Source organism: Acanthaster planci, linkage group LG14, assembly GCF_054643075.1.
Source record: "Acanthaster planci isolate LZ-2023a linkage group LG14, COTS_SCS, whole genome shotgun sequence".
NCBI classification, from domain to species: Eukaryota; Metazoa; Echinodermata; class Asteroidea; order Valvatida; family Acanthasteridae; genus Acanthaster; species Acanthaster planci.
In genome coordinates, this window is record NC_141790.1 from 7,697,456 (window position 1) to 7,715,079 (window position 17,624).

Consider the following 17,624-nt stretch of genomic DNA (forward strand, 5'->3'; position numbering starts at 1 on the left):
CCCACTCCAAGCATCTGGTATTCGCCTCTATTTTCAAACTCTCTTTGAAATCCGTACATCGAATACAAACAACACAGGTTTTAAAACTTTGGTATTATTTTTTCCACTGAAAACGACAAATGCATGAGTGTCACAGCTCAAAGCTTTTCCGGCTTCATGATTTAATGGTCTGTATGTTTTTCAGCACAGTGCCATAAAAGCAGATTTTCAGTACCAACGCATATTTAGAAGTGCATAATTCTTTGAAATTGTTAAGATTTGCATATAAAATATCCCTCAAAATCACAGTTTATAGTCATTCTGCAAAAACTTTTGTTAAAATCGAGTAAATGGATTAATTCAGCTAGCTTGTTAGGAATGAAGCTAGTATTTTGTGCTTCTCACTGTAAAAGTACAATTAAAACTTCAGAAATAATGTAAACAGCTAAGAATTACGAAGTGACACTGGCTTAATGGTTTATCAAAAATATTGTCCCAGCAATAAATTACTGTGAAAGAGGTTACATACAGACACAGGAAAGGTGCTGCCATCAATCATCTGTCCATCAGCACTGAAAGAATGGCTGCCTTAGAGTCACTGTCCAGAGCTAGATCTAGAGTTTTACCATTGGAAATTATGTTTATTACACACACACTGACATGGACAGGCAAAAATAGCTTCCTAGAGAAGGAACAAAGTATGCAGCAACATTTTCCACGATCACGTTTGTTGTGGCCTGGTGGTTAGGGTTTATAACTCCCGATCACTAGGACAGAGTTCAAATCTAGCAGCTGGTCATATGCTGCTATCTTGGGCAAGCTGCTTTACTCTTTACATGTGTGTTACATGAATGGGCAGGGAAAATGATAGTACACAGGTACATACAGCAGCACCCTTAAATATGACAAACTTTTAAATACTGTGCCATACAAGTGCAGCAGTATGTTTGCTGACAAAGTCTCACGTTTCAGCCTTCTTCAAGCCATTTGGAGCTTCTGTGCAAGGCATTTGAGTGTAAGTATCAAACAACCTGTTAATTTGGGGGGAAGATTTACTCTTCAATCTTTGCTTGTACAGTCTGTGGCATAGTCACTTGAATTGCATGCAAGTGCCCATGGTCAGTACTACAGTCAGCTGACACCAATCAACCAATCAACACCTTGCTGTCATAGAGGTTTGCGGAAGCACCGTGCAAGGATATCTCTTTCCGAGTATGTGTGGTTCTGAAAAGGACCGAAGGGTATTCGGACAGTATGCTCTGTCCATCTTAAGGATACAACAGCAGCTTTTAACACATTCCTAGTGCACAGGAACATTCAAACTTAGCATGCTTATATTTATTAGATGTTGTTTGGGAGCTGCTACAGGCTCTGTTGAACAAAAGCATGACACTCAGACTATTTCAACATGGCGATGGCTTAAATTTCGCATAAAGGACCTTTATTCTTATTTGGAGAGAGCAGATGTCATGCAAGAATGCCTCAACTGTGAGGCACAAAAGCAACACACCCTGCCATGACAAAAAAACAAGAGAACTACACGTAGTTGGTGATGGTATACTGTGCAAATCAGCCCCAAGGGATATTGCTGTCACGAGGAGTTCAGTTTAATGCTCAAATTCTTCTTGTCCATGCGCAGCGGTAAGGTGGCAGAGGAGAGAGCAGAAACCTCCCAGTACAGACTGCGGGATAGAAACAGTCGATAGAGGAGGACAACGGCTAATGTCTGGGCCGTCACGGCTCCTATATTCACCACCTGCGGGGAGACACAAACAGTTTCTGCACAAATGCCTTTTACCAGTGTCTATCTCTGAGTAGCCTGTGCATGGATGGGCATGTTGCCAGGACTCGTCTGAGTAGAGAGCGGCAAATGGACAGTTTTGATAAAAACTGAAAAATGTTTGAGGGAGGGTAGACAATAGAGTACCGAAGTGTGACGTCACTGTGAACCAGAAAATGCAGTGCAAACGAATGGAGTATGCGCGCGTGTTGGTTCACGCAGTGGTTCACGTGCTCATGCCTTTTACACACTAATTGTGCACGTGACGTATTCACTTCGGTACTCTATAATTGATGCCTCGCTTGCTGTTCAAGGAAGAGAATGTAGTATACACACACTACAAACATCGAACAAAAGAATCACAGCATTCACAATGAGCATCCATTGTTATTACACCGTAATTCTTTTGTTAGGTGTTCATAGCGACATATGGGCAATTCCATGAAGAAGTGGACAAAGTTAAAAAATGGAAATGTAACATAACTTCAGAACTAAAAATGTCACAAAAAGTGGTGTCAAATCAAAGACAACGAGAATATCTTTCATATGAGTGGTGTACCATTGAGATTTGATTCAGTTGAGTGTGGTATTTGGGGTTAAAAACCTGTTTGGGGGGCAAAAATCACTGATATTTTGCACCCATTTTGGCATATTGCTTTGACGTGCTAAACTTGAGTGGTAATGTAATATTTGTCATCATGTCAAAGAAAAAGGCTCATATATAATGCTAAAAGACATTTTTTGCTTATTAGCCCCTCATATTTTACACCTTGCTGAAGATCAGTGGACAAACTGTAACGTAACTAACCGTGACGTAACTAACCAAGATTTTTGGTTATTACTTAAAGTGATTAGAGAAATTTAGAAATGATATCTGTCAAAAACATTTTTTATTCAGTAAGTAATTCAAGAAATACCATGATTTCACCCTGACTTATCCCACTTCACGGAAACTGGTTGCAAAGACTCTTTCATTTCTGTCTATTTTTTGTAATGTAACTAACTGAAATTAAATGTCAAATTATAAAACAAGAGACACCAAATTTCCTAATGGCTTTGTTAGCGAATAGATGCATTGATGGTTCCAATATGGAGAACTAATCCCAACAAATGACGATCTGGGATCCCGAACAGTCATGCAACAGTGCTTAAAATGTAACGAAACTAACTATGGAATTGCCCATATGGACTTGCCATAAGGTCACATTTCGATGTGCCCTGAGCGACTGTGAATGACCAGAAGACAGTTCTATTTCCCAAGGCCAAGGGCCAAGGAAAAACGGCCCTCTTCCTGGTCACTGACAAGCCTGTACAAAAAGCATCCATGCAATGATACATATACATCTTAGACTCACTTTTGTGCATCTTTATACTCTTCTTCTATGCATGAAAACAGTTTGAAATCCTTTTGGGATTCAATGTGCATTGCAAAGTACACTTTTAAAACCTCAAGAATTATGACATCACATGCAGTTTTGCTCACAATTATGGAATTTCCAAGCAGCATAAAAAGCAAAAGGCTCCAAAAACATAACTTGAAAATAAGGTTATAAATTGAAACACAAAGGCGCAATTTCAAGGGTTATAATACAATAACTGTATTGTAAGAATACATGTGGCATCCCAAGATGGAGGCGCTGTTGAAACACACAGCAACAAATCAAGCCTCAACCACTGTGCAGTGGTTTCCAAGTTCTCACTTATGAAATAAAGCACCCGATTTCGTGGGACCACTGAGAACGAGAGACTTTTTTTGCTGAGGAAAAAATCAGCAGAGTACTAGTTACAAGAGGTAGACAGTGTATGAATTTCGCTTGGTAACCTGTTTTTGCTAAGCAAATACTTCCTCTGCTTAACACAATTCTGTGCTTTTTGTAATATGGCTGTGAAGTTTGACCCAGGCCTCTGCAGTAGCTGGTTTACTGCCAAATTTTGAATCCGTCACTTTCATGCTCAAGCTGCTGTTGACTGTGCTGACACGGAAGCATCGAGCCGTAAACTCCCCAGAAGGGGCCAATTTCATGGAGCTGCTTAAGCACCAAATTTGCTTACCAGCTCAAAATCTATGTGATTTTCATGCTAACCAAAAGACAGGTGAATACCATTCCAAAACAATATACGTCACATGGAGTTTGGGCTGGTAACCTGATTTGTCAAGCAAAGTTTTCACGCTTAAGCCAATTTTGAGCTTTAATCAGCTTTATGAAATTGGCCCCTGGAGCTGATGATATTTGGAATGTTTCATGGGCCCAATGAGCAGGGGTAGTAATGATATAGCACTACTAGCACATACATTTTGTACACATGCAATTTATAAAATGTCCATTACTGTTATTAAATTGTTGCATCTACCACCAACTGTACCATCTAAATTTTATAACTTCTTTCCCCCGAAGCTATACCATTTTGCAAGGGACCTGCCAGTTTTTAAGATGTGAAAATATTGCAAAAATGTCCTACCTTTCTCCTTAAATGCTGAGCTAAAAAGAGTGATGTCAGCACCAGGACTGGGTAGGCAAAGAACCACAGAAAGCAATACTGGAGGAAACAAAGTCAAACAGTGGTGAAACATCGGTTGGGAAGATTCAGAGAATGCAGGTGTGTCATCTATATGAATAAATCTGAACATCCAAGATCCTTCAAAATCAACTGGGAGACCTTAGGGGAATTTTCCAGAATTCAGGATTAAGTAACATTAATACTTTCTATTTATATAGCGTCTGGTTGCCAGAGGATTCAGAATGCTGATGCTCAAAATCAAGAAATCTGTATTGTGTCTTCACCAGTACCCATTTCTACTTGTGGAAAGAAGCAACTACAGTAAAGTGTCTTGCCCATGAACACAAGTACCATGGTACCCACAGAGTTCAAACCCACATTATATCAGGAGTGAGACAGCCACCTGAAGTACTAAATCACAGCAGTTTCTCAATAGCAGTTTATCCATTGATGGTTGAGCGTGACAGTGAGCTCTTGACAAAGTCAGCCCTGGAGAAGATTTACCATACATGCACAGCTGTTTGCCGCAATTTTGCACTAAATTTCTGTCTGTAAATGCATAAACCCATGGGCAGTGGTGAGGGGAAGGGGGATGAGTGCTCCACTTTCATCCCCCCCAAAATAGGAAAACAGCAAAAACACAGCTAAGAAAAAACAAAAACTTAACCCTAACAGTCCTCAGTCCTCCAACAGGTGAAGGACTGAGGAGTGTTAGGGTTAAAAAAAGGAGGAAAATGAAAATCACCCATCTACTTGAAAATACCTTGGAACTAACCCCTTCCACTATTAAAAGGTTTCCTGTTAACGAGAACTTTGTCCCCCCCCCCCGGAAAAAATCCTGGAAACGCCCATGCATAAACCTGTAGGCTTTTTTTGTGGACAGCAGGTGCAGACAAGCAATGTTGCAGGGCTTTTCTTGCACTTAAAGACAGAAAGCTTCCGTGGGATCGGCAACCTACATGTACCTTGGCAAAGTTGCTGTAGAACTCCCGCCGCATGGCGCTGCGCTCCTTAGGCAAGACCTGTTGCAGGGTGTGGGCAAAGAGCAGGGCCAGCGCCACCCTCAGGAAAAGGATAAGAAGGCCTGTCACGCTGTGGTGGGCATGGTATGGACTGTGGTCATAGTACCATACCTGCTCCCACAGGATCAGTAGACCCTACCAAAGAGAAACATAGCCATGTTTGCATTACATGCCTAGAGGGGGCATTCCTTCTTTTGCGCAGTAAAGAAAACCAGCTTTTAGTTTCCAAGGGTTTCCTTTACTGTTTGCCACAATAAATCTAACCCCAAAGTGCTGTTCTCCATACAGGGGCTAATTTTTGAGGACCTCGCTTGGTCCACACAGGTTTCGCACAACGTACATTGTGTGGACGTCTTTTGTTCACAGGTCCACACACAGTCGGATCAATGTGGACAGACATGAAGTGATACCCCTAACATATTCAAGTTCTCAGAAAACCCACTGGACAAACAGACTGAATTTACTATTATAATTTTTATTTTTCAATCATTTCTTGGGAGGGGTGTGTAATGTAGACTTTGACCAACCTGAATGTGCATCACAAATGACATGAGATTAAAAAATGGAAGACCACAGGGGCAGAAGGGAGCAAAAATGCATAACTTTAATAATCAGACAGGAATACGGTACAGACTGAATTAGTGTAGCTGTAATGTAGAACCCATGTACTGTACGTGTAAGTAGGATCCCTAAAAATGGTTGTGTCTGGATTGAAGACAAAAACTGATTCAGGTCTACATTCCCCTGGGCAACAAAATGCTCACACTTGTTAAACCAAGTACATGTGTACACGTCTTGTGTACATGTTTTGCTATAGAGGACAGAGAACCATGCCTGGTTCCCTGTCGAAGATGGCCAGTCTGCTGTCTTTGGTGGTATAAAACAAAACTGATTTCTGTTTCAATTGATAGTCTTTACACAATGCACCGGGTACATGTGTGAGCCCGGCAGCCCGTCTCTTATTCGTTGGTGAGGGGGTCAGGGCAGAGAGGAGCAACTAGCAAAAGTTTTGATGCAAGGAAGCAACCTGCCTACCTGTACGACGGCCATGCCAGCAGCAACTTTGGCAAGGGGCGAGCTTTTCCAGATCTGAGATGTGGCATGCGTCTTAGCTGAGCCCAGGGTCCATCCCAAGGACAAGCTCAGCATCATGTAAAGCATCTCGAATTGAGCTGCGATATCTGCCACTAGAAACAAAAAATGCAACAAAAAACGCAACACTGAAAACATACAGAATGCTTCTGTGTCCCTAACCATGCAAAATGCAACAAAGACGAAAACTACTGTCAATTATTGGATTTAGTCGTCACTGCAACTACCAGGGGTACCCTGTGTAGCCTCGTGGCCCCCTGGTTGTGTGTACAGTAAAACGCACAATGCAACGAAATCCATGTTCTGTTGCATTCGGTTGCATTCAGCATAGTTCTCATTTCAGCTATGTTGCATTCAGCAAAGTTCTCATTTCACCTGCGTTTCATTCTGTTGCATTGAGCATACATGTAGTTCTTACAATCTGCTGTGTTTCACTTTGCTGCACTGAGCATAGTTCTCACATCAGCTGTGTTGCATTCTGTTGCATTCAGCATAGTTCTCACATCAGCTGTGTTGCATTCTGTTGCATTCAGCGTAGTTCTCACATCAGCTGTGTTGCATTCTGTTGCATTCAGCATAGTTCTCACATCAGCTGTGTTGCATTCTGTTGCATTCAGCGTAGTTCTCACATCAGCTGTGCTGCATTCTGTTGCATTCAGCGTAGTTCTCACATCAGCTGTGCTGCATTCTGTTGCATTCAGCGTAGTTCTCACATCAGTTGTGTTGCATTCTGTTGCATTCAGCGTAGTTCTCACATCAGATGTGCTGCATTCTGTTGCATTCAGCGTAATTCTCACATCAGATGTGCTGCATTCTGTTGCATTCAGCATAGTTCTCACATCAGCTGTGTTTCATTCTGTTGCATTCAGTGTAGTTCTCACATCAGCTGTGATTCATTCTGTTGCATTCAACATAGTTCTCACATCAGTTGTGTTGCATTCTGTTGCATTCAGCATAGTTCTCACATCTGCTGTGTTGTATTCTTTTGTATTCAGCATAGTTCCCACTCCAGCCATGTAGCATGTTATTGCATTTAGCATGGTGTGCAGAGAGCTTAATGAGTGATACAGGGCTGACATACTGGTGTAGGCAGACTGGGATTCATTTTCCCCTGCGGTAGAAACACTGGAATTGCCTGGCAGACAATGTCAGCTGCCACGGGAAACTACAAAGGTCAAACCGTATGTAAGATAAATTGACCAGGTATTTATATTTTTTCAACCAACTTTCCAGCCGACTTACACTCTGAGACATTCTCCATAAGTGGAGACCCCTGACCATCCGTCGAGTAGCCATAGAGGTGTATGAACATACACAACGATCCTACAGCTTGCAGGCAGAGTACTGTTGTCAACATGACTAGCACCTGGATTGGTGAATGGAAATGAGTAAACAGCACTGCTAAGCCACATCTACAATTGACACTATGGTTTAGGGCTGCGGATATTGACTGTACTGTGCCAATGAGGAAAAAAAAACGTTGCAGAACATGCCCCGACCAACTAGCTGAGGGTATGGCTAATTACAAGTTTCCATTGGAACCGGCTGCAGCCATCAGTTACAATTATAACACAACTCTTTCATTCTGGTTGGCTGAAATATGATCATGTGTGGTTCACTATTTAGGCTAGTGCATAAAGTTTGCATCATCATGAATTGGACGCATACCCAGGCATCACACATACGTAAATCCCAGAGTATTGGGCAATATACTGAACTGTTAGACTAATACATCGCCCTCATAAAAAACGGTGAACAGCTTTTCCAAAATTGAATATAGGGAAATACTGATATGTTCCTTTAATGGTTGAACTGCTTGTTGAATGGTTAGGTTAAAGCAGTTTGGTCATAAACCCTGAAAAGTTCCTTTCTTTAACTGCACACTGTGGACTAAACTGTGCTTAACACACATGGACTGGTTTCACTCGGTCACTTGTGTAAGCCGTGTCCCCCTAAGGTCTGTAAGTGACCAAATGAAAGTCCTATTTCCCTTAGATTTCTAGCCTCGGGAAAAAGAACCCTCTTCTGGTCACTCACAGTCCCTTGGGGCACACAGATGTGACTAGTGACCTAAAATGCCAGTCCATATATGTATACTAGTGACTTCCACAGGGGTTTGTATCATTGTAACAGCCACGACTTTTGTCCACAGCCTTACAAATAGTAGGTTATACCAGCACAGCAGTGACTTGTTATCAAGTACATGTATTTAAAGCACAGACAAAAAAAAACCCAGTTAGGTAATGTACTTACGTCATGCATGGGCCCCCTTTTGGCGATATTCTCGTAAAGTCTAGGCGCCCAGATGCATCCAAGAACAAAATAAATCAGCGTCAGTAGCTCATAGAAGCCAAGCAGCCCTGCCAGGAAGAGTGATCATGTAGAAACACAGCACAAGTGAGGAAATGGTAAACAGGGAAGTATTAAGGGAAAGCTTGAAACATTTTGCCACGTTAACAACTTGCTCACATATGGCGGGCAGTAGCTGATGGTTTGGGCAGTGTTGGAAATAACACCTCTGCCTATGAAAGTCATTGGCTAGTGGCTGAATTCACTTCATACAGTTGTGTGTTTTACTTCTCCCCGCAATGGCCCAAATCTACAGACACAGTTCAACGAGATGTGGGTTATGACACAGAGAACAACCAAAGGGGATCAGCAGCAAACTATGCCCTCAGATTTACAGTGTCTTCCTGACGCATTTAAAATTTCAAAGCATCCGACACTTCGCATGGCATAATCCATAAGAGCATCGGCATGGACGCTGTAAAGTGGGGTGAAATGAAAGAGCACGCTTTGTTTTATAAACATTTTTAGGCAAGAATTGGAATCCATTTTGTTGTTAAAAAGTGCATTGACCTATCCTTTTCTTCTGCCCCTTTCTGACTGTAAACTGGAATAGAATTGAAAATTGCATATGGTATGCATGACAGCCTGGTGTATGGAATAATTGACATTTTCGGCTGTCTCAGAAAAACAAGCATTCTGCAAGAAACGCATGTCTGATTTTCTTAAAATTGGTGTCAAAATGAAGACATTTATCCATGTTGATTCTGCTCAGCTTGGTAATTTTTAATTTTTTTCTGTTTTCAAAATTCTTTAGAAATTGATAACTTCATTTACTTGACGTTTACACCCACACAAATGACTGGTGGCTTCTCTAATCTGACAGACAACATTTATTGACGCCCAAGTATTTCAGCAAGGTCTGCCGCTTTGTAGAAAGAGCCCAGATTGTGCAGTGTTATGTAAGTTTCTTTTGTTCCCGAAACCCGCACAGTGCACTGCTGGTGTCTTTTCAATAGGGGTCAGATTAGTGTGCAGTGGTATTGTATCACTCATCCCTGGAGTGCTGGAGCACTTTTGTCCCCGGTGGTAATCCACTTGCAGTGAATGCCACAAACAGTGGTATAATCTTTCAAAACACGGATTCCCTCCGCTACTGACAACTGAAAAAATGTTGGCAATTCCCAGCAGCTCAGTCTTTTGTACCAAGTTTGTTTTTTGTTACAAGGCAAAGCTCTTTTGTCCAGCTTCGGCTCCCCAGCTTCGTGTATAAAGCCTATGTCCCCAAAACCGGGTACCCGGGGGCACAAGAAAGTGGTTAAGGGAAGGCTTAGTACAATATTTACAAAAAACCAATGCAGCAATATCCCAGAAAATGTTGACAGGGGTAGATTCCATCCACTCCCAGCCCCCTCCCTGTTGGAGAGCACTCGCCATGTAATACCTGTTTCCTCACAGCCGAAGTGATTCACGGTCTCCCCATGGGAATCAGCATTGAAGAAATGCAGGACAAAGTCCACCGTGGACAGCTGGGTGGGGGGCGGGGCCTTACTGCAGGTGTACACGTCTGCGTAGAGGGCATGCAGCACTACGGGCTTCCTCAGGTCCTTGAGGGAGTGGTTACCGGCTTTGCTGGTAAGCATCACTGCAAAGGTAACAAGGAATAAACAATGGTGTTATTGGGGTAGAACTCGCACTCAAGTTCATGCTGGTATGGTGGAAATGTACTCGACTACCGCCACAGTGCTGTAGTGCTCATATAAATAATTGTGTTTATACAAAACTCACATACCAAAGTAACTTCAGTAATACCTGAACTCCTGAGCAATGTACTCCACAGCAAGAGTGGAAGTCGGCATGTGTGTTCGTGCTTTATTCCATCTAATGGCCCTACAGATCTTGATCGTAAGTGATTTTTCCTAAAGCAGATGGCATGAACTTTCAATGTAGAAGTACTCTGTTTGTCATTAGGAAGCTTAGTTTTGCCCATGCCCCAGCTATGAATAAGCACTCTTGGCAAACGGTCTACGAAAAGACATTTTTTTGTTGCCCCCGCTGGCGAAAATTTGACATTTTGAAAATATGCTTCTCCAACGATTGGCAATATCCTGTCCAAAACATGAGCAAGCTCTCAGTCTACAAACTCAAATACTAGGCATGAAAAAAAATGCATCGCGATGACATAAGAAAGACCACCTGTGTGAAATCCCTTTACAGTGTTAGGGAACCCGAGGCGATAGATCCTGAGTCAGTTTGCTCACCGACATGTTCTGCCACTGCCAGCCTGCCCGCGCAGTCGATCCCTCCATCCTCCGCCCGCTTGACCAAGCCCTGGTCCCACTGCTCAGCCGTGTATAGGAACAGCTTGCCTGAGAAGGGCGAGTCGTCTGGTCGGCTGTGCTCTATTCTGCCTGCCTGACCTGGTTGACAGGGGAAAACTTTCAGTCCTTCTCTTCGAGGAGAAGGAAGACCTCTTCGAAAAGACCTTCTCTTTGAAAAACTGTTCAGAAATTAAACCTACCAATGATCAAACCCCCACCCTACTGCAAAAGGTGATTGTTCAAAGCATCAAACCAGATCCCTATGATGATTAGCCTACCCTACCGGTAGGCTAATCATGATAGGGATCAACTTTGATTCATTTTGAATCTTCCAATACACTGTAGTTAATAGCTCCAAACTTTGGAGACTTGTGGTGCAGTCACTCACCTGAAAAACAAAACTTGCCAATGTACTGCCCATTGGTTTTAGCTGCATTGGCCGGGTCAAACCGCCCCCTGACCGTCTTGGACTCACACAGCGGCAACAAGACCAGCAGAAGTGCGCAGCATGATGGAAGCATGACGGACAGCAGCTTGGACGAAAGGATGGGCTGGTCAAAGCAAGACCTTGGGAAGAACAGGAAAGAATGTGGAAGTTCAAACTCACGACTGCAGGCAGCTCTTTACAAAACAAACTTCCCTAAATACCCACCGCACAAGGTCCCAAGCATGTCCCAAATATTTCACTAGGCAGGTTTACTAAATCACATTCAGATTTGAAATGAGGCATCATGCACCATACGCTAAAGCCAAATCATTTCATATCAGCTCACTTGATTGTTGGAAAGTATATCATGTCCCATTCTTAAAAAGATCCTTTATTCAGTAGCATAGCGAGCATGACTCCTGTTGCAGAGAATCATTCATTAATACAAAAACTGAGACTAGGCACCAGATGTTTCGCTTGAATACAGTGCAGATAAAGTACTAAGCTTAATGCATGTGCAGGCTTATTTTCTTGTCAATTGCATGTTTTCACCACCATTTGTTTTGGGTCAATAGTCTTCATACCCTGCAATTAGTCGCATTTGCCGATGAAATACAGTAATGAACGTGGTCCAGCTCCAGTCCTCAGTAACGATACGCGTCAAACCGAGAGAAGAATTTGTCATCGGAGGTTGTTGGGCGTGGCAATTACTTTTGAAGTTTCTCTGAAAATCATCTATATACCGACCAAAAATTGTACAGAAAAGATGAGTAGATGTATACATGTAGATAGACTCTTAGCCTTAATCTGATGTGTCTCGACAAACACTATACTATGCTTAAATGCCTTAGGCTCAATCTGGAGAATTGTTGCTACAATTTATTATTTTTTTCAGTGGGCCTATTCAGGTGTTTTGGACTGAATAGACCCACTAACTGGGGTGGTAGAATTCCTTTTTTGAAATATTGGGCTTAACCATCTTCATAATTCAAAAATTGCAATTCTACTGTCCCAGTTAGTGGGTCTAGTGGTATTTAAGGAAAGAATTCCATATGTGTGTATATACGGACGCCACTAATTTTTCCCTTTAGTGGCCTAGTATTACATGTACATGTAGCTATCTGAAAGCAATAAAATGTCCTAAAATGTCAAAACTTAAATTTATCAGTGAAAATACTGTATATGTAGATGTCTGTTTTGGGTGCGATTAGTCAACATGTGCAATCACTCTAATCTTTGTCATGTTTGTGTGATCGGTTGATCTGACGGCACAATTTGTTGATAATTCCATTGTATGATCATCAGTTTATTTCTAATTCACAGTTGAGAAAGCTTGTTTCTGAAAAGGGAAGTAAACTTGGAGATTTCATTAAGATATTAATCGACTAATCATGTAGAGCAATCATGCGATCGAGTAGATCAGCCAATCGTAAAGTCTTGTTGCAAAACCGGGGATTGTTGCCGGACAGACACCAGTGTTGTAACGAGTCACTAAATTTGGTGACTCAAATCGAGTTATTTTAACATTGTAGGTCAAGAAGTCAAGTTGAGTTACTTTGTGTAGTCGAATCGAGTCAAGTACCGAGCTCAAGTCAATTTGAGTCACAAATTTGTGAACAAAATATAACAAAAATACAAATACATGTAAGTCATTTTTTGGTGTTTTCATTTTCATTTAGACATACTGAAAATAAAACGTCATTTTAGTGCATTTTCAAATCTCTTTCCACTGACCAGTAGGCCTAGGCCTACTTTATTTTCATGAGGCCTACTCGCACTTCAAAATTTCATTTCACATAGGCCCTAGGGCGTACACGTACCTACATGTACATCATATACATCATGCTTTGTGATCTTCACGGTCTTTGCATTCGAATCGAATTTGGACAAAGCAGGTGCGATATGTTTTACATGTTTTGTGTTCTAAAAGAGGCCATCGGCCACATTTACCTTACTGTTTCACACTGACGTTAGAAACTTCACCAGATGGACACATTTAGGTTGAGTTGAACAGCCGGCGCGCAGAACACACGTCATGCACGTCAAGAGGATTCTCAGACGTCGACGTGTTGCATGAAGAGCGACACCAATAGACAGGTGGGGGAACTACCCAACTGCACCGGCCCTGCTTGCCCTGTGTCCAGGTGCCTACACCGCAGGTCTCAAAACGACGACGTTAGTGCTAGAAAATTGTACAAATAGGCCTACTGTAAAATTGTATGGCTGATGGGAAAAAAGGTAAATTTGTACCAAAGATCGTATCCCCGCATCCTAAATCGCCCTTTTTAACATTTGGACATGTTAAAAAAGGCGATTAAGGCGGGTCCAGGTTACTCGGACTAAGCTAGGGTGTACATGTAGTTTTGACAGGATTTGAATGTCAGCAATGGTCATGATGGTACTAGGCCCAGGCCAGTCGGCCTAATGTTATACCAGGATATTGTAAGACTTGCATAAATCCCTTTTCCTCTTTTTACGTAAATTAACTAGGATGAACTAAAAAAAAAACCTAAACTAAGATTCAAGGCACTGAAGACTCTCCAGTTAGTTCATGTAAAAAGTATGTAGGCCTAATGTACATGATAAGATGATCTAAGCAGAGAGGTAGGCATATGGAAAGTAAGGATTGTTAATGTTATTAGAATTCATTAAATTTAATTAAATCTGTACTGTTAACTTGAATTGGAATTTAGCAGCTATTATTCTGGAGAACAACTAATGTTATCATGACTGCTTTATTGTCTGCCTTATTTACATGAATGTAGAACCCCTGTGACTTGATGATGTTACATTGATGGAAATTTGGTGAAACACGCAATTTAATGCACATTATATTTAGTGCTTCATTTATAAAGTATTTCATTTTTCTGTTTAGCCGTCAACCAGGAAAAGATAGTATGGAAAAGCACTGGGTGGAGGACTTGTTCCCTCCATTTTACACTTACACCTTGGACCAAGATGAGAATGTTGGGACAACCAGCCCATCTCATCAGGCGGAGGTTGAGGAGAAGGATGACAATGGAGAGGACCTGCAGCGGATCCAGAGGCTGTATGACAGGGTACGGATCCAGCTGAATCACAAGCACAAGGAATCACGGCAGAAGTGCATTCAGGTGGGTGATCAGCCCAGCACAGGGATATATGTTTTCCTCAACCTTTACACCTCTTAGGCCATGTGAAAGAAAAAATAGTTCCTAGTCTAAGTTAATGGAGGACTGGAAGAGGTGTTTTTTTGTAAAATGGCCAGTTTCCCAAGGCAGCAGATAGATTCTCCAAATTTGATCAATTTTTTCCCAATACTTGTGTCTTTAAAGGAACTGTCTTCTTAAAAGTTTTCAAATTTGCATGTCTACCTACTTGTACCTATCCCCTTTCTTGTACACTGTATTCTGTGGGCGTTTCATGGTACAGTACACCACCAAGAGGTAGCCATAGAGAGGCCATGATTTTTCAAATTTACAGTTGACAAAAGCATGGCCAACTTGCTATCGCATTTGAGCGTGTCTGTAGACAACTTGGGAACATTTGTGATATAGATTCGGACATTCCTACAATAGAAAGAAGAGGGGATTAATTAAAACTGGCCTTTTTTTCTGCTACATGTACTACTACACTTACGAATCTTCTTCCCTGATAAACAGAAATAGGTCAAGTTCCCTGTGCATACCAAGGATTTCCCACAATGCTCTAAGAAAAGTTGCCTCACTGTGGCAACCTGTCGTTGGTGTGCTGTATTGTAAGTCAACCAATCTGGGTTGAGCCTTATTTCAGAGAGACTGGGGCACACTGAATTCGGGACAAAATACAGAATTTTCAAGGGTTTGAGAGGAGCACTATCTGATTCTGAATCCTGAAAAATCTTTGAGGTTTTTGCCTTGTTTTTACTTAATTGGAGTTTGGTATCATTGTTCTTTCTTTAATAGGTAGGAGAGCCTTTGGCAGAACACCTTCCACAACAATCACCAAGCAGTGGGTGTGCCAAAACATCCAAAGAGAAAAGAAAGACCCCTTCCAAGACGGAAGAGGATGAGTGCCTCTGGACAGCTAAGGAGCTGCAGATTCTTCGCACAGCAGCAGAGGCAGCGAAGCAGGAAAATGCCCGCCTCAATGCAGAGCTCAGCATCACAGGCAAGCAGAAAGAGAAGCTCGCTCGCAGATGTAAGCAGCAGTCAGCAGCCCTTGAAGCCAAGGATGCAGAGCTCCTGGAGAGAAAGCAGGAGACGGAGAGGTTATCCCTCCGCTGCCACCATTTAGAGACAGAACTAGGGCACTCCGGAATGACTGTGAAGTTTCTGGAAGAAGACATTGGCGAGCTACGGGACAGCAAGCGCAGACTCAAGAAACAGCTGAAGGATGCAGAGAGAGAGCTGAGTGAGCTGCGGCTAGAGCAAGCGAAGCTCCAGGACAAACTCCTGCAGGTCAAAAAGGGCAATGCCCTGGAGAGCATCGTGAGGGAGGACGGTATCAGACTCGACTACGAGAGGCAGATCAAGAGGTTGTTTGAGGAGTTAGAGGAAACCAGAACGAAACTGGAAAAGCAGAAGAAAGAAAACGGCACCATGAGAAAAGCACTGGATCACCTTAGAATTCACTTTGCTAGCCTTCCCTCCAGCAACCTCCAGCAATCTAAGTTACCAGATGAGGGTACTGAACTTAGACAGCTGGAGCTGTTCTAGGTTTGGTCATCACGAGAAGAAAAAAAAACAAGCACCATTGCGTGCAATCAAATTTGAATATTTCATACGTTCAGAAACAGCCATTTTTGTAAACTACAGTATTGTCAGAAAAGGTATGAAGGGAGTTCCCAAATCTTAGACTTTCGTAAACCAGAGACATGTGCTTTATGTACAGCTATTTATTTACGATGAAAGGAACACCACAAAATAAAGAAACACATTCAACGGTCACTTCACTTTGTTCCGATAAAGTGATAGTTTCAAATTTATTTCCATGAAAAAGTAACAGGCCCACTGAAGAAGTTGTTAGGGTGCATTGATAACATACACATTAATTTGAAGATAAGCCATCATGATTTTCCTGTCTCTTGAGAAAAGAACGTAACTCAAGCTGTGCTGTAGGATGTCTCATAAGCAGTGCCTGAATAAATCCTGAGAACTTGATATGGGTAATACGATCACATTTTGTGACATTAGATGTATTCATTCCAATGTAAAGTTCACCTACACTGCAAAAAATAGAACATTAAAATGGAACGTTCTACTCTACGTTAATAAGAAATTAATTATCTCATAGCTGATGCAGGGATTTATTCAGGCATGCTTTAACACAGTGTATCACATTCGTACATTGTGCACTTACAGACATTAATTTCCATTGTTTGCATATCACTCGACCAGTTTTTAGTACAAGTGGCTCACATTACACTTTGCCACCAAGAGTTTATCACTGAGAGGCAAGTCTGGCTATGGATTATGGGAAAATAAGCCAACATTCAACATTCCAAAGCTTGAATATTAAGTGCAGCAGCTTTGCTTAGAAACACTTGATGTACATGTATGTAAGTTGAAATTTGAGTTTCTTTGGAAAACAAGGTGAGTTTACTTAAAACAGTTGTAATTTGGGCCAAGTATGTAAATGTTGGGTGCGATTGACCGATCGGCATAATCGCCTAGTCACTCTGCATGATCGACCGATTCTGCATGAAATCTCCAGCTTAACTTCCCTTTTTGAATCACTGTTTGACAACTGTGAATAAGACAGAGCGAGCGATTGGCCGATGGTAGAATTATCAACAAATCAAGCAGTAAGATCAAGGGACTGCACATATACAGACTGATTGCACCAAACAGAAACCATGCAAGGGTGGATGATGAATGGAAGGATTGTACAGGAAGATGGTAACCGTTTAAAAGGTTGATCAAACGCTTAGTGACTGACTGCATTGTGAACCACTTGGACTGCCACAGAGGCAACCAGCTTCAAATCTGTACAATAAATGCACTCATTTCTGACTTTGGTTTATGTCAAATTTGGTGAGAGTTTTGTTTTTAAATCTTACAATGTACACGTATTGTGAAACTTGCATGAAAAATTTGTGACGAGATATGTTCATGAACATTTACATGTACGTTCAACTCCATGGAAATACTTGGAAATATATCCTGCATCAAAATCTTAAACCAGTCTCTTTCAGGATAAATGTGTATCTATGCTGTGCAGTTCACCCATCAGTTTTGTCACACAATTCTAGCTCACTT

At 41.8% G+C, this 17,624-nt stretch overlaps 2 protein-coding genes across 6 annotated transcripts; one reads left to right on the plus strand and one right to left on the minus strand.

Annotated features, from left to right (window-relative positions):
- Positions 1-74: 74 nt before the first annotated feature.
- gpr180 (G protein-coupled receptor 180) lies at positions 75-13,478 on the minus strand. 2 transcript variants are annotated; one of them, XM_022246303.2, is made up of 11 exons: positions 13,357-13,474; positions 11,991-12,141; positions 11,368-11,546; positions 10,920-11,078; positions 10,103-10,303; positions 8,626-8,732; positions 7,615-7,738; positions 6,316-6,467; positions 5,224-5,415; positions 4,220-4,297; positions 75-1,735 (listed from the first exon to the last, which is right to left on the minus strand). In XM_022246303.2, the coding sequence occupies exons 2-11, from the start codon at positions 12,089-12,091 to the stop codon at positions 1,571-1,573; spliced, it is 1,458 nt and encodes a 485-aa protein (XP_022101995.2). In that variant the 5' UTR covers positions 12,092-12,141; positions 13,357-13,474; the 3' UTR covers positions 75-1,570. The 2 variants fall into 2 exon arrangements, with proteins under 2 accessions (XP_022101995.2, XP_022101996.1); XM_022246304.2 differs by lacking the exon at positions 11,991-12,141 and having other exon boundaries at positions 13,357-13,478.
- On the plus strand, positions 13,434-17,395 carry LOC110985341 (uncharacterized). 4 transcript variants are annotated; one of them, XM_087145289.1, is made up of 3 exons: positions 13,434-13,503; positions 14,282-14,519; positions 15,330-17,395. In XM_087145289.1, the coding sequence occupies exons 2-3, from the start codon at positions 14,304-14,306 to the stop codon at positions 16,080-16,082; spliced, it is 969 nt and encodes a 322-aa protein (XP_087001415.1). In that variant the 5' UTR covers positions 13,434-13,503; positions 14,282-14,303; the 3' UTR covers positions 16,083-17,395. The 4 variants fall into 4 exon arrangements, with proteins under 4 accessions (XP_087001415.1, XP_022101998.2, XP_022101997.2 ...); XM_022246306.2 differs by lacking the exon at positions 13,434-13,503 and adding an exon at positions 13,507-13,581; XM_022246305.2 differs by lacking the exon at positions 13,434-13,503 and adding an exon at positions 13,512-13,644.
- Positions 17,396-17,624: the final 229 nt, after the last annotated feature.

Bases quoted from the DNA above. Each gene is read 5' to 3' on its own strand.
- gpr180 (XM_022246303.2), bottom strand. From the start codon at position 12,091: ATGACAAATTCTTCTCTCGGTTTGACGCGTATCGTTACTGAGGACTGG. The intron at 10,304-10,919 runs GTGAGCAAACTG...TTACCTTTGCAG, and splicing joins GGCAGTGGCAGAACATGTCG to TGATGCTTACCAGCAAAGCC. The intron at 1,736-4,219 runs GTAGGACATTTT...GTCTCCCCGCAG, and splicing joins CTCAGCATTTAAGGAGAAAG to GTGGTGAATATAGGAGCCGT.
- LOC110985341 (XM_087145289.1), top strand. From the start codon at position 14,304: ATGGAAAAGCACTGGGTGGAGGACTTGTTCCCTCCATTTTACACTTAC. The intron at 14,520-15,329 runs GTGGGTGATCAG...TTTCTTTAATAG, and splicing joins CACGGCAGAAGTGCATTCAG to GTAGGAGAGCCTTTGGCAGA.